Genomic DNA, 15,794 nt, shown 5'->3' with positions numbered 1-15,794 from the left:
TGTAGCCGTGTAGGTCGCAGAGATAGTGAAAACATTCTAGAGAGCAGCAGTGACCCTGCACCCTCAGACTCGACACCACACAAACCCTGGCCACACGGTCTCAGGGTTTATGGTTGGTGGCGACTGCTTGAATTTATCTGGTTCTGCAGGCCTGCTGAGCAGGCGTGCAAATTTGTGGCGCTGCTTTTTGTTTGGAACCCTTCAAGTTCACATCCACGTCATTACTTCCTGTCCAGCTGCATGTAAAATGTCCTCTGATGAAATTCCAGTGACGTCAGTGAGAAGAGCACAGCCTCGTGTCTCTAGGCCCCTCGGTGACCAACGCATGAAAACGAGCTAAACAAAGGCACTTGGGGCCTCTGGTGCCTCTGGTGGCTCGAGTTCCCCTGTTGCCCCTGGTACCTCTGGTGCCCCTGGTGCCCCTGGTGCCACTGGTGCCCCTGGTGCCCCTGGTGCCCCTGGTGCCTCTGGTGCCCCTGGTGCCCCTGGTGCCTCTGGTGCCCCTGGTGCCCCTGGTGCCTCTGGTGCCTCTGGTGCCTCTGCTGGCTCTGGTGCCCCTGGTGCCCCTGGTGCCCCTGGTGCCCCTGGTGCCTCTTGTGCCCCTGGTGCCTCTGCTGGCTCTGGTGCCTCTGCTGGCTCTGGTGCCTCTGGTGCCTCTGCTGGCTCTGGTGCCTCTGGTGCCTCTGGTGCCTCTGCTGGCTCTGGTGCCTCTGCTGGCTCTGGTGCCTCTTGTGCCTCTGGTGCCTCTGCTGGCTCTGGTGCCTCTGCTGGCTCCAGGTTCTGACCAGCGACAGCAACAGTCCTATTATTCTGAACTGCAGGTAACTGTGCTACAGCAGCAGGGCCACGGCTCCGGGCCACTGTACACTCCACTGTATGTTTGTCTAATGAGGGTGAATCACCAGCTAAAAGTAGCCACGCAGCAGGTCACCTGTCAGGGCTGCTGATGGTACCAGCTGGCCCGTTCTGGCTTCCAGGGGTAAAAGGCAGGTTAGAGGGTGGGCCTCCCACAGTCACGCCTCTCCTTCCCCCAGTCTATGAGGGGCTGGAAATACAGCCAAGCCTGGAGGAGGGCTGCTCGTGCTCCACAACAACAGCGTGATTGATCCCGAAAAACAACAGAAGGAAAGGAGGAGCCGGTCGGCCTCGCAGACTTCATGTCCCACACAAGACTGCAGGGCCCACTTCTAACTGGGTCAAGGATGAAATATCCAAACTACATGGCTGCAAGATCAAAGGTGTGTGTGTGTGTGTGTGTGTGTGTGTGTGTGTGTGTGTGTGTGTGTGTGTGTGTGTGTGTGTGTGTGTGTGTGTACAATATTAGCTGGTAATGGTATTTTGTGAAAATGATGAAAGTGAGATGATGCACATTCCAGGCAGGAGAAGAGTGTTTATTGGTTTTCCCTGTCCTCATATAGCCTTTGCTATTAGTGTGTGCCTGTGTGTGTGTGTGTGCCTCTGTGTGTGTGTGTGTGTGTGTGCGTGCACATGCTCGTGTGTGTTACAGATGGACAATCAGGAGTGAGGAAGATGAGTGCATGACTTCCTCATGTCGAGTGTTCCACAGAAACCAGGTCAAAGACAGGCGCAACTCTCAAGAAGAACTGACGAGTGTCTCGAAGCTGACGCTGGTGCCACCGAGCGCTCCGCAGCCCTGGCAGGGGTGAGTTAAACAAGTAATCTGATTACTCTTTAGAAGCGAAGCACTTCTTCTAAAGATGTGATAAATGTGCACCGCGCCGAGAGAACATTGCCAAGTCTTTGTCTCATTTCAGTTTGAGACAAAGAGATTTTCTGAGCAGAAAGTCGATAAATGTGCTTGAAGACTTCGCAGTGAAACTCCTGTGCAGCTCGTCTATTTCTGCATGTGTGGTTTTACTGTCTATGGCGTCTGTACTTATTCTAGTTAGCGTACGTTTCTGTTTCTGTGTACTTTAAGAAGATGAACGATGCTTTCTGAAATGCAGAGGTGCGGCTGTGCGGGAGCGAGGCAGCTGAGGAGGTCTCATTATTCATCTGAACTCAATTAAATCAATTATCAAGGGTTTTTGTTAAACTGGTATCACTTGATTTTTTCACAGCAGAACAAAAATAAATGCAGCCTGAGACGTACACGCGTCCACCTGGCCTGCGCCGTCGTCATGTCCGCTCCTGAGGAGTAAAGCAGCACACAACATGATCTCAGTGGTGTGACAACGTTTGGAACGTTCACAAATCATGATAGACCCGCAGTCAGCTCAATGAGAGCCAACTAGAAGCCACCAGAACTCCTTCAATTTTGGGGCAGATCTGTTTGACACGGGGACACTGGGTGATGCCGAGGTCGTCCTCTCCGAGCGCCTGGATGACATCATATCACCTCAGGCTCTTCAGCTTCTACACACAACCATCATGCACTTGCATGTTTATGTTTCTGTTCTCATCTGTGCATCAACTTCATGGAAACCTCTCCCTCCTTCTTTTATTCTTTGTTGCTGTTTTGATGTTTTCTAAATGTGCTCTGTACGGTGGCCCTGAGTGCCAAGAAAGGCGCCTTTAAATAAAATTATTATTATTATTATTATGAGCAACGGGTGGCCCAGTGGAGCAGTGGTCCTCCCTGTGGCCCCCATCAAGAAGGTTGTGGGTGGAGCAGTGGTCCTCACTGTGGCCCCCCAGCAAGAAGGTTGTGGGTGGAGCCCCGGCTGCAGCACGGGGTCTTTCTGGGTGAGTCTCCATGTTCTCCCTGTTCCTGCTGGGTTCTCTCTGGTACTCCAGCTTCCTCCACAGTCCAAAGACATCAAGAGGGACCAGGTTAATCCAGACTCTAAATTGACCGTAGGCGTGGCTGGGAGAGCCAATGGTTGTCTGTCTCTATGTGTTGGCCCTGCCATGGACTGGTGACCTGTCCAGGGGGAAGGCTGCTGGGATAGGCTCCACCCCCACCACCCTTAATAGGAATAAGCGGAAGACAATGGATGGAATTATGAGCAACAGCCTATGAGCTCTCAACACATCTGGTCAACTTCACCAGGGAAACATTTTTTCGGAGTGGTTTGAGAGAACAGTTGTGTGACTGTGAAAAGCTGCAGGAGGAACTATCAAATCAAAAGTCCACGTCAGGAGAAGGAGAGCAGGATGAAGCGTGAGTCTCATTCCTCAGGACGAGTTCCTGCCCTGAGACACTTCCTGCAGAATTCACATGCTGACAATTAACTTAGTGATGTGGCGACCGCCTTCATTCGCTTTAGTATCTAAGGATTCTCTCAACTGATAATTTAAAGAAATTGAATAACCACTTTCTCACTCCAAGTGCCGGTGAGGAGCGCAGGGAGGCTGGAGTTGATCTCGGTTGCGTACCTCTGCATCCCTGCAGCGAAGAGGGTGAGAAGCCAGGCAGCCGCTGCGAGAAGAACCCAGGAGGAGTGCTGCAGACGCGTCATTAATTCATCCCAGATTACACTGAAGCTGAGAATTCCGTGCTTGCTTTTCACACGACTGACCAGCCCGGCCCGGTGGAGGCTGGCGGAGGAGCAGGTGGAGAAGAGGAAGCAGCGTGGATCCTGCCAGTCACAACGGACCCAGAAGACTGAGTGTCCGGGCCCTGCAGAACCAATTGGCAGATGGCAGCCTCAGGATAATGACCAGGTGACATCTGCTGAGTGAACAAGTCACCGGGCTGAAGGACTCACCTTGACCCAGCGGGAGAGCCGAGCTGCCCGCTCTCCTCCTCCTGCCTCCCCGCCTCCACCCACCCACCAACAAGTGTCACAGCTGATTGATTTATGAAGTTTCTTTACTCCCAAAAGGAGTTCTGAGAATGTCCTGGAAAACAACATGGACAGACTTCACGTGGGCCTTGGAATATCATTTTCTTTGTTCACAGGGGACTCCGACACTTCAATGCCACAGAACCGATCCCCCTCTAAACACTTCTGTCACTCCAATTAAACCTCACTCAGGCTCCAAACGGCTGCCTACGTGCCGACGCGAGATCCCAGCTCAGTTTCATTGTGCTTGCGATGTTTCCATCGACGGGGAAGTGAAAAGGCGAGGCTTGTCTGAGGGCTCCCACACATTCTCATGACTACGTGACGCTGCACACAAAGGTCATGGTCTGACAGCACCGAACTCATGAAAAGGTCAGACTCCTTGTGCCATTTGGGGAAGAGGCAGCGTGGTAGTGAGCTGCCGATACGTCCCATTCATCAGAGACTTCCAACCACACAATGTTTACTAAAGACTGACTGTGTGACTGCTGGCCTGCTGGGAGAGGAGCTCTGGCAGGCTGAAGGAGGAGGGGATGGAGGACAATCTTTTGGAGAACACAACAGAACCTCAACAACACTCAAAGTGAGAATGAATCATGTTTACTGTAGAACCTCAGAGTGAGCTGAACCGGGCAGAACGGTTCCCTTCAGTCGCCTACATGTACCTGGAAAAATGAACCAAGTCCCTCTCCTGAGGTGAGGGAGGCTTCGGATGCACTGGGAAGGTTATTGTGGAACTGTTTTGTGTGAGGCTGCTGAAGGTGGTGCCGTCTGGATGGGATTCTCCTCAACAAGCTCACTGAGATGTTTTTCTCTTCTGCATCACCGAGTGAAGAAAGAGCCAGCCACGTATGTTTAGCCCAAAGCTAATGGAGACTGATGCTAACGCCAGCTAAACTGTGAACAAGCACAGATGTGAGCCGGCTGGTTCAGCTGAATGCACCAGCTGGTCTACCGTGAACGAGCACCCAACCAGAACTGGTTCCATCTTGTTTCTTTTTCTCTCCAGTCCAAGGAGAGATTCGGAACACCACAGCGATTCCAGCGAACACGTGCGGATGCTGTCGTGTGTGCTGAGAAATTCTGCTCAGTAACAGTAAGATTGACTCCGCCCTTTTCACAACAATCTGCATTCCAATTCCGAGCTGTTGAATGTGATTGAAGATGAAACATCCAGAGAATCTCAGGGTTCGTTTTCTGTCCACTCAGTCAGGAGCTCTGGTCACCTCCTGCAGCTCTGGGCCAGCTCTCCTCCAGTTCTCCTCAGGCTCCCTGAGCTCCTCTGAAGAGGCCTTCTAGGCCGGTGAGCTTGAGTTTGTAGGCACTAAGACTTTGGGATTCTTTCTAGACTGTTGAACTGACATTTGTATTCAAGTGTAGCTTCTCACGACTGGCAGGAAGAGCTTCAGCCTCAGCCAAAGCTCATCACATTCACCACAAACAATGGCTTTGGAGTCACCGTCATGAAGACGTCTCATCTCCCAGTCAACCACCAGTCAGGCTGCTTTTTAAGTGATCGGATAAACATTTTTGTCTGAGTGCTCAGATCAGAGCTGTTTTGATGCGTGGAGCGTCTGGAGGAGGCTCCCCTCCCCTCATATGAGAGCCATAACACAGCGTGGACCTGCAGCCTCTCCATGATCCCAACACACCAAAATGCTCTCTGCTCAGCTTCTCTGCAGGGATGGAGCGAAGCAGCTGGGGTCAAGCCACTCCTCAGAGGTCTCTCACTCATTGTTCCCTGCTGTTGTTCCCCAGAATAGCGTGGCATGATATTCTCCGTTCAGCCCTTAACACAGCACCTCTTACTGACGAGAACACGACAGGTGTTAGCTTGACAGCTGCGCTCAGGCAGAGCAGCCAGAACCCATGTGACTTTTAAAGTTTTTATTGTTAAAGTGAGCACTGCAATAAACTGTACTGATTATTAAGGAAAAGCACTTGACAAGAGAATTAACAGAAGAAACACAACCTGCACTGAGTCAGTCCTGTGTGTCAGTTCTGATCTGACACCTGACACGGTCCACGTGTCGCCCGTGTGACAGCTCAGGCGACGTCTTCCTCTCACCCGACACCTTCAAATATGCCGAGATTCATTCGCCTCGTGTCCCCGTGGAGCGACGCTAATACGGTCGGGGAAATGACAGTGGTATCAATTATGCACAAGGTGAGTGTGTGTGAAAGGCATCTAGCAAACCAGGTGCAGCTCACAGATGAATGTGAAATAAATGAAAACGCTCGATCAAAGTGCTGAGTTCAGGCGAGTTCTGGCCGCCAGTCAGGTGGCGAGAAATACCTGCGAGCCAGAAAACCACTGTTCAGCTGCTTCAGCGTCAGGAGCGTTGATGACCTCTACGGAGAACCTTTCAGACAAGGAAGGTGAGTTCCGTTCATGGAATACATGCGATAGAACATCTGAGATAGAACATCTCTGTCCTCAGTGGGACGGACGACTAGCTTTGACCTGCTGGAGGAGGAGAGAGACAGAGGACAGGGACAGAGACAGAGAAGAGATGGAGACAGAAAAGAGAGGGACAGAGGGCAGAGAGAGAGACAGACACCAGGGGGTGAAGTGAGAGCTCTCAGCTGCATCTTCATCACATGAACATGCAAGAACCCGATGGCGGAACCCAGCGGAGGGCGTGGAGGCTGAGTGACGACACACCTGAATATTTACATCAACGTGAAGGAGAGCAGCGGCGGGAGAAGAGTCGTGATCTGGAGGGGCGTTCCTCCCTGTCCCGCCCTGCTCCGCCCTGCTCCTCATCCTGGCTCTTTGTCCCCAGCTCCCGGCTCACTGCTGGCCTTTCTCATGTCAACAGTGCCACCAACAGGTGGAGGAACGTCCATCAGCCCAAGGTTCTCCCCACAATTCCCCCTGACAGTGAAATGCAGCACCACACATTTTCAAGGTCTAAGCTTCCAATCCCCCGTCATCAGAGGATGATTTACTGATGCTGAATCGACAAAGGCAGCACTGCAGCACCGGAGGGTTCATCCCCTCCACGGTGCTGCTTCTGTTTCCACCGACTGTGATACGTCTCCGTTCCACATCCACCCGCCGTCTGTCCATGAGGACGCGAACGGCTTGGAAACGTGTTCACAAGCGTCGTCTCACTGAGCACAACGATTCTTTTACTTATTAAGTCCTTCATTTCCTTCTGTCCATGTTTTACATCCTAAAAAGGACAATACAGAGTGTCTGAATCCTTAAAGTTTGAGCTCTTTAAACAGTTCAAAGTACTTGATTAGATTCATGTATTCATGACAAAGTAATACTACTTTCGTAGTATCACATATCTGTTTCTGCTGTTTGTCCCCTCTGTGTTGGACAACCCACCAAAACACCAACTTTCCTTCACCAACTCATGTTTGAAGGTTGATTCTTGTGATGAGGGTTGTTCATCATCACTGTTTGTGATTTTTGGACTAAATCATGTATTCATTTGTGCTATTTTTATACTTTTTTTACTGTTTTTTTATTTTCATTAATACTTTGATCCTTCTTCATCCTTGCCTTATTCGATTAATATCTTAAATATTTCTTGTTTGGTGTTTTATATCAAGCTTGACTGATAATATTCATCTACGTGAGTCTGTGCTGACGTCATTCCGCTGTTGCGCCTCTTCACTGCCCTCTGGCGTCTCACACTCAAACATCAGTTGAGTTTTCAGATCGTGAGAATACAAACCGAGAGCAACGAACAACCAGCAACTCTCGCATCATGAAGCCAAAACTGAGAGATTCAAGTCTCACTGAACCATGACGTCATCTACTTCTAGAAGGATCCGGATCAGGTTCCGGATCAGGTTCCGGCCCCGTGTTGACTCGGTATCTGCGTTTAACCTCTCGATATCTATTTGGACACCCTAAAGTTCTGTGGCAGACATCTTGTAGTTCAGAGAAAGAGTCGACGAGCTTGTGACTCAATAAAGCGCAGCAGAAACCCGTCGGTCCCTCGTGCTGCCACCAGAGGGCCCTACTGTTGTTTCAGCCTTCAAAACAGCCGGAAAAAGACGTGGCAAGCAAACGGTTCACTTCCTGTTTGTTCTGTTGACTGACATCCGCGTCGCTCGCGGAAATCCTCCTTCCCGGACTGTGAGGTGGCTTTCGGGGGAATCACCCCAGAGAGGAGAGGGGGGCGGCCGGGGTCTTTCATGAGGAGCGGCTGGTCGGAGCTCAGCAGCCGGACGGGAGAGAGACGATGGCCGGGCTTCTGCTGGTGGTCCTCGGCGGGCTGCTGGAGGTCTGCGGCGGTGTCTCAGCCAACAGAGACGGGTACCCCACCTTCACCGACGAGATCCCGTTCAAGATCACCTGGCCGGGGGCGGAATTCACGCTGGTACGTCATAGATGCAGACCCATAACTCGAGATGTGCCCTTCATAGCTCTAGAACTGCTCTATCAGAGACCTCTAACTGTTCCGTCGTAGATCTACAACCCCAGTCAGAGAACCATGTTGTCATAGCACTAGAACCATAGATCTAGAGCACAGGTCCAGACCCGTCCCTGTGGATCTAGAGCACAGATCCAGATCCATCCCCATGGATCTAGAGCACAGGTCCAGACCCGTCCCCATGGATCTAGAGCACAGATCCAGACCCGTCCCCATGGATCTAGAGCACAGGTCCAGACCCGTCCTGATAGGTCTAGAGCACAGGTCCAGACCCGTCCTGATAGGTCTAGAGCACAGGTCCAGACCCGTTCCCATGGATCTAGAGCACAGGTCCAGACCCGTTCCCATGGATCTAGAGCATAGGTCCAGACCTGCTGCGATCCATGATCAGGGGAGCGCTGTCTCAGCTGACGCTGTGCTTGTGTGTCCCAGCCGACGTCAGGAGCGCTGTACCGGGAAGACAACTTCGTCATCATGACAACGAGCGAGCAGGAGAAGTACAAGTGTCTGCTGCCCTCGTTGACACCGGGACTGGAGGTACCAACCTGCACCATGTTGATCTGAACTTCCTCACCGTGTTCTTTTTCACACATCTGACACACACACAGACTCTGGAGGGGTTCCGGCCCGGATCCCTGAGACCACTGGGCCAGACTAGGCTCGTCGTTGAAGCGTCTACTTTACGCTCCAGTCTGAGTCAGTGGTGCTGAACAGAGATGGAGCGTCAGGATCCGGCGCCGATACTGATGTCATTCGCTGATCAGATATTGGAATCAGACTGCTGATCCTCCACTGATTCATTCATGGATGAATTAATTACTCTGGAATCCATTTAAATCCACTTCATTGGTGTTTCAGTGGAAGTGCTGGGTTTTGTACAGCAGCTTCATGATGTCATCAGACTGATGACATCAACAACGGTGAATAGAACCCAAGGAAACCCCTCTGGTCTCAGGATGAGTCTTGTTCCTGAGCAGCGACATGAGCAGAGCCATCTTTCAGTGTGTTCTGTACACTTACTCGTATCACTGTAGTTGTAATACATGTATACCCGAGAGGATGACTTGAACTGTCATGTGACTGGTGTGTTGCCAGGACGATGAGAGGGACTACAGCGGGCCCAGTCCTGCTGACCTCCTGGAGCCGCTCTTCAAACGCAGCAGCTGCTCGTACCGGGTGAGACTCGCCTTCTGCTCTCGCTGCAGCTGTCAGTCAGACATGAAACTGAGGTCATGCTACGTTAGCAGAGCGTAACACTCGCTGTCTTCCTCTCTTGACTTGCCGCCATTGCAGATTGAGTCCTACTGGACGTATGAAGTGTGTCATGGAAAACACATCAGACAGTATCATGAGGAGAAGGAGACGGGTCAGGTCGGTCCCGGGTCAACCTGGGTGTTGTAGCACTACCTCTTAGTCAACGCAGTTCTTTCATTAATGTGTGTATTTCCACAGAAAATCAGTGTTCAGGAGTACTTCCTGGGAAATCTGTCACCCAAGAGACTGAGCACAGAGCCAGGTGTGTTTTTGTGAGTTACAACTTCCGTGACCCCAGTTTGCTTTTGTTGGGTCAAAGCATTGGATTTCTTTTTCCAGAAAAAGTTGAAGAGACAGAAAACACCAAATCAACCCCTGAAACAGAAGTAAGTCTGACATCGCAAGATAGTGATCGTCCATGTTAGCCTAGCCTAGCCTAGCCTAGCCTAGCGAGCAGTGCTCACACGTGCCGCTCTCGTCCAGGTGCCCTCCAAGAACATCGAAGGTCAGCTGACGCCGTACTACTCGCTGGAGATGGGAAACGGAACTCCGTGTGTGCTGAAACAGAACCAGCCTCGCTCCACGTCTGTGCTGTACGTCTGTCACCCGGAGGCCAAGCACGAGATCCTGTCGGTCGCTGAGGTCACGACCTGTGAGTACGAGGTGGTGGTGCTGACCCCGCTGCTCTGTGCGCACCCTAAATACAGGTACACCTAAATACCGCCAATCTAGGTCAGCTAGAAGCAGCCGTTTGGATTCTGTCCTCTTCAGGTCGGACGAGCTGAGTTATTTTCCTTGCAGGTTCAAGTCGTCGCCTGTGAACGCCATCTTCTGCCAGGCGTTAGCCGGCTCGCCGCTGAGGCCTCAGCGACTCACCCAGTTGGACAAGGAGCAAGAGGAACAGCTCAAACCTCCTTTCAGTGCCACTGCAGAGACCAGAGAGGTGAGAAATTCCCCCAATGACATGAAAATGAACATGAAATGTGAGTGGCGTTTCCAGATGTGTGATTTAGACGGTGGTCATGCTACAGGAAGAGGCCTCGCCAGTCAGAGAAGAGGCCTTCACTTCCACTCACAAACCCATCGCGGTGGGCGGGCAGGCTCAGGTCACCGTCGGCACCACTCACATCTCCCGGCTGACCGACGACCAGCTGATCAAGGAGTTCCTGAGTGGCTCTTACTGCCTGCATGGGGTGAGACGTCCTCCGTCTAGACTGGCATTGACGCCCTGCTCACCCTCACCAGGCTCAGTCACTTCCCTGTGTGTTTCAGGGCGTAGGATGGTGGAAATATGAGTTCTGTTACGGGAAACATGTCCATCAATACCATGAGGTAAGGCTCGCTCCTCGCTGCCGACGGCCGCTGGTCGGAACATTTCAAGGGACAGAACCAACCTTTTTGGGAAAGTCTTTTAATGTCCAACCAGACGAGAAGACAGAGCTCCTCCGCCAGGGAGCTGGGACCCATGCTAGTTAGCGTAGCACAAAGACTGGTCGAGGGTGAGAAGTGTTAGCGTAGCTCCATCAAAGTACCTCCTCAATGCTGCACAGAGCAGAGCAGGAGTTGCTGCTGCTGAAGACATGGGATGTGCTTTTTTTCTGCTCAATCAGGAGTTCGGTCAATAAAATGTTGAAATAATTTATCATCCAAAAATAAAAAAAACAGTAAGTCTGGATTATACAGTTGGTCAATTCAGCAGTGAACCTCTAACCAGATCAAACGTTCCACAATGTCTCAGGATAAAGAACAAGGGAAGAACATTGTGGTGGTAGGGAGCTGGAGCGCAGACGAGCACGTCGAGTGGGCCAAGAAGAACGTGGCCCGATCCTACCAGCTGAAGGACGACGGAGTGCAGAAAGTCAAGTGAGCCTCATTTTTACGCCTCATCTGGATAAAACTGCATGGAATGTGCTTGATGCTTCTCTGCCGTCCACTCTAGGCTCGTGTCCCACTTTTATGGCCACGGGGACACGTGTGACCTGACAGGGAAGCCCAGACAGGTCATCGTCAAGCTCAAGTGAGTGAACAGCAGCCGTCCAGTCAGTCAGGGAGGCGACGCCCTGACGTGTCCTCTCTCGTCTCTGCAGATGTAAAGAGTCCGAGTCTCCTCACGCCGTCACCGTCTACATGCTGGAGCCTCAGACCTGCCAGTACATCCTCGGGGTACGTTGACCAGAACCACCAGCGGGTCACCCACGGACACACTGCCCCAGCAGAGGGGCTAGTTTCCAAAGATGGGTCTGGTTCAGACCTGAGGGCGTCTATCACACACTTCAACTGAACCCTTTGCAGACGTTGTCAGGTGGTTTAATGTAGGAATGTGGTTGTTCAGCTCTACTTTCTACCAACAGGTAAGTGGCAGGAACGTGAAAAGTGCACACGTGATTGCAGAGAGTAAAACCCCACAAATTAAAATCAAAGACGTCTGACGGTGGTCTCAGTGATGACCCTGATGCTCGTGTCGTGCAGCAGCAGCATGACAACTTCCTCCCTCTGTGCCAGGTGGAGTCGCCGGTCATTTGCAGGATTCTGGACACTGCAGACGAACACGGTCTTCTCTCCATCTCCAGCTAAACTGACCCAGAACCAATTCCAGCGAGAGAACGAAGGACAAGGGGAGGACAGACGGAGAGACACGCGTACTATAACGGAGAAGAGATGCCAGGGACACTGCAACTAAGAGCGACTGACAGGTTAGATCCTGAAGATGGACTTGACCTGGCCCAGGACTCAGGATCCAGTACCCAGTCGGACCGGTGCAGCGGGCCTCTCTACCCCAGCCTGATGACTGAGTAAGAACAATGAAGCGGGACCGACCCGTCAGTCCCGGAGGACGTGGAGTGACTGTCTCTGTGCGTCATGTCCAGACCTGACTTTGATGATTTATGACAAGTAAAATAATCAGGCGATTCATCATCTTCAGGGGAATCGATAGTCGTGTGGGCTTTACTGTCTTGAAGGTGCGTGTGCGTGCGTGGGTCTGAAACGATAAGCTGCTCGTCTGTGGAGCTTTGCACTTGTGTGGTGTGGCAGCAGGACGATGAGTGAGTGTGTTAGCGAGTGTGAAACAGCAAACGAGTGAGTGGTTCGATGTGATTTGAGTTTGAATGTCCGTGGGTTTCATGAAGATGCATCACTGCTGTGTCGCTCGCAGGGACAAAACCCACAAACCAATAAAAGAAAATCATGAGATCTCACCTGAGACTGAAGGAGCTCATGGAAACGTTTCTGCTTGTCTGTTTGCCGTAAGTCACTCCTGAGGAGAGCTCGCTGCTGTTGTGCACTGAGGCCACCAGAGGGTGCTGGCGCAGTGACGGCGGCAGCTGAGCTTTTATTCCAACAGCTGCTTTCACATAATTCTGGACAGGTAAACAGTGACAGCACAGCTGGTCTGAACTTGCCAAACATTTATTGAGTTTAAAAAGTGTAAGGTTTACAAGTACAGTTTTCTTGACAAGTAAAGGTCCGTCAAAATGCAACCATGAACCATCAGCAGCCTGAGAGGAGGCGCATGCATGTGCACCACAGCCATAGAACCACGCCAAAATGCAGCATTGGTAACATAAATGTCAGTGAGTTGGTCCAATAACAGTGGAACTTTCAAGCAGGAAAACATTCCTTGCTAACCTCAAATTCTGCTTCTGCAATGTTTGTCACTTCTGTTTCCACCACAGAAAAGAACCAGTGGTTCGTACCGGCCGTGTCCAACCAAACTGTCCTCAGACGGAGGGGACGGGGATCTGGTGCACCGAGGTGCTCTCGAAGTCCTGCAGTGCGTCCTGGTGCGTGTGGTAGTGCATGGCTACGTACGACTTGGCAAAGGCGAACGTCTGAGAACTGGCCGGCTGCAGGCTAGTGGGGGAGCTGGGCCCGGCCGACGGGCTGCTGTTGTATATACTGTAATAGGGCTCAATGCGGGTGTTGATGGGCGTGGATGTGCTTGGGGGGCGAGGTTTGCGCACACCTGTGACCCGAGGACTTCCAGCACAGTCTCTGGAGTGACTGGGTCCACAAGCTTGGTCCACCAGCCTCCTCTGGGGCTTGGGGGACAGCACGTAGGCAGAGTTCGTCTCGTGATGCGAGGATTTATTCCTGTTGACCTCCAGGCTGCCTTTCCCCATGGCGTGCAGACGAGTCTTTTGCTTGCAACACAGGAAGCCCAGCGCTGCCCAGTGAATACAGCACAGCACACGGCGGCGGAGGCCGGCGCTGTTGCGCGAGTACACGAAAGGGTTGATGCCCGACTTGAGAAAAATCAACACAAAGCCACAGAGTTCAAACTGGCAATGTGCAAAGCTACTTTCTGGTGTCAAAAGGTCCTGAGCCAGAGACACTCCCATTGGCAAGCAGCAGAGCAGGACCGAGAACACGATGACCACACAGGTGACCACCGCCTTGGAGTCCTTGGCTGTGGCCAGGTTGACTGACGACACCAGCTGGCAGCAGGTGGCTCCTGGAGCGGCCCCTGGAACCAGAGGCTGGCTGGGCCTGCGGGCGTACGAGTGAGTCTGAACGTTGGGCAGCTTGTTGTACGACTGGTTGCGGTACATAGGGGGACCCTGAGCTCCGCACTGCATGCTCTCAAAGCCTGCGGCAATGAGAGGCGGCGGGGGCGGGGGGCATGTGGCGGCTACAGTGATGATGGGACATTTCCTCACTTGAGCGTTCTTCCTCAGTGTCTGAGCAATCATCAGATAGGACACAGTTACCACCGTGATACAAAAGGCGAAGTCTGCCAGGTAGACATACAACACGACCCTGGACTGCCCCCCTTTCAGCCCAAAGTGAGGCAAGCAGGGTCCGTCTCTGCGGGGAAACGCTCGCATGGTGAAGAGCGCCGCAATGGTGAAGCTGGACGTCCACAGCAGGGCGGTGAGGGCCAGCGTGCAGGGGAAAGAGGCCGTTCGGTTCGGCTGCTGCCCCAGAACCATGCGCAGTCTGTGCAAGGCGATGACCGCCACCGTCTCCAAGGACATGATGATGAAGCCTGAACTGGTCAAGTGGAAGGCGAAGCAGAAGCTCTTGGACACACCACCCCCCTCGCCTGCATCCAGGTAGAGCACCAGCGCGAACATGGGGGCCGTCACGCAGCAGATGAACAAATCACAAAAGGACAAGTTGAGGATCATGAAGTCGAAGTTGGTGCGTAACTTGCGAAACGCAGGATCAAAAAAGGACAGGAACACCACGAGATTCCCGTAGGAGCCCAGGCAGAAGATGAGGATGAGGAGGAGAGAGCAGAAGGTCAAGGTGGCAGCGTGGATGGCTGCCCAGCCGGGGGGGCCCTGGGGGTCCAGGGTGCCATTGAAGCTCTGCTGCTTAGGCGCATCCACAAGCTGTGACGGTGCAGCACTGGAGTTCATCTCTCCGTCACCGGCAGTAACAGGATTCCAGCCCTCGGTGGTGGAGCACAGGAGGATGACGGCATCAGCTGCGTCCCTGGTGGAGCCCTGCAAGAACCGCAGGTTAGACAGCAGCCACGAGCACGCAGTGCCGCGCTGGAGCACAGGGGCTCTTACACCACAGCCGGGAAGCACAGCACGCAGGCTACAGCGGGCTAAAGCTATGCACCACTGCATCTAACACGCACACAGCCAGAACGCACTGCTGAAATCGAAAGCAATGACATCGATATTTTCTCAATGCGCCTATACTCCAAAACTACCGTGTCTGGTCGGTTGTTCGTCCGTCATCGTCTCGTAGCTCAGTCCTCCGCGAAGAAGCGGTGCGGCGGTCCGTGAACGCACCGCAGCTTCAGGGCAGAACAACGCTGCGGACACACACGATGATGAGGGACGCGTCCGCCTCACCTGCACGTGCTCGGACACTCGGCGGTTCCATCTCGGTTCAGGAGCGAGTCTGAGGTCGCCGCCTCCGTGTCCGGGCAGGACCAGAACCGCCGCATTCAGCACCGACCCGCTCCGGTCTGCCGGGGACCGTGAACGCACCTGACACACGACCGGAACCTCACTCGCGCGACGCAGTCACACCGCGAAGCACAGCACCTGAGCTCGAGCGCGTTGCGACGGAAAACTGACGGTGGGCTCGCGCACGGTCGTGTGTGCGGGATGGACGTGCGTGGCGCGCCTTTCCCGACCCCGCACACTGATCAGACAGAGCACGCGGAGGGACGGCGACCCTTGAAACGCAGGATTCACGCTTTTCTTCCCGCTTTCTGGCGCCGTCCGTCCCTGGCAACAGCCGCGTGACGGCGTGGTTGCTTGGCAACACGCGCGGTGACGTTCCTCCTCCGGTGCACACCGCAGTTATGAGTTCAGGTCGTGAGTGGAACCTGGTCTGAGGACGTAGAGGCTTCAGTGCGGGACTCAGCTGTGTGACGTCATCATCTCAAACAGGAATTACGACTCACGAGCAACTTGAAGATGTTTGAGTC

General features: G+C 53.0%; 2 protein-coding genes across 4 annotated transcripts; one reads left to right on the top strand and one right to left on the bottom strand.

Annotated features, from left to right (window-relative positions):
• The first annotated feature begins 7,434 nt into the window (after positions 1-7,434).
• erlec1 (endoplasmic reticulum lectin 1) lies at positions 7,435-12,322 on the top strand. The gene is made up of 14 exons (XM_086180198.1): positions 7,435-8,092; positions 8,579-8,683; positions 9,242-9,322; positions 9,440-9,517; positions 9,599-9,662; positions 9,740-9,786; positions 9,884-10,107; positions 10,202-10,343; positions 10,432-10,593; positions 10,673-10,732; positions 11,139-11,263; positions 11,340-11,417; positions 11,488-11,563; positions 11,903-12,322. Exons 1-14 carry the CDS (start codon positions 7,955-7,957, stop codon positions 11,972-11,974), a joined length of 1,452 nt encoding a protein of 483 aa, XP_086036324.1. The 5' UTR covers positions 7,435-7,954; the 3' UTR covers positions 11,975-12,322.
• Positions 12,323-12,805: 483 nt separating this feature from the next.
• gpr75 (G protein-coupled receptor 75) lies at positions 12,806-15,706 on the bottom strand. Of its 3 annotated transcripts, none has more exons than XM_086181265.1 (2): positions 15,066-15,706; positions 12,806-14,850 (listed from the first exon to the last, which is right to left on the bottom strand). In XM_086181265.1, the coding sequence occupies exon 2, from the start codon at positions 14,761-14,763 to the stop codon at positions 13,120-13,122; it is 1,644 nt and encodes a 547-aa protein (XP_086037391.1). In that variant the 5' UTR covers positions 14,764-14,850; positions 15,066-15,706; the 3' UTR covers positions 12,806-13,119. The 3 variants fall into 3 exon arrangements, with proteins under 3 accessions (XP_086037391.1, XP_086037392.1, XP_086037390.1); XM_086181266.1 differs by having other exon boundaries at positions 15,211-15,706; XM_086181264.1 differs by having other exon boundaries at positions 12,806-15,706.
• Between the last annotated feature and the right edge of the window lie 88 nt (positions 15,707-15,794).

The sequence above is a fragment of the Aulostomus chinensis genome, chromosome 16 (assembly GCF_037954235.1).
Source record: "Aulostomus chinensis isolate RoL2024-O1b breed Wild chromosome 16, RoL_Achi_v1.0, whole genome shotgun sequence".
NCBI classification, from domain to species: domain Eukaryota; kingdom Metazoa; phylum Chordata; class Actinopteri; order Syngnathiformes; family Aulostomidae; genus Aulostomus; species Aulostomus chinensis.
Note: the sequence above shows the minus strand (reverse complement) of the source record. Positions and strands in the feature narration are given on the sequence as shown.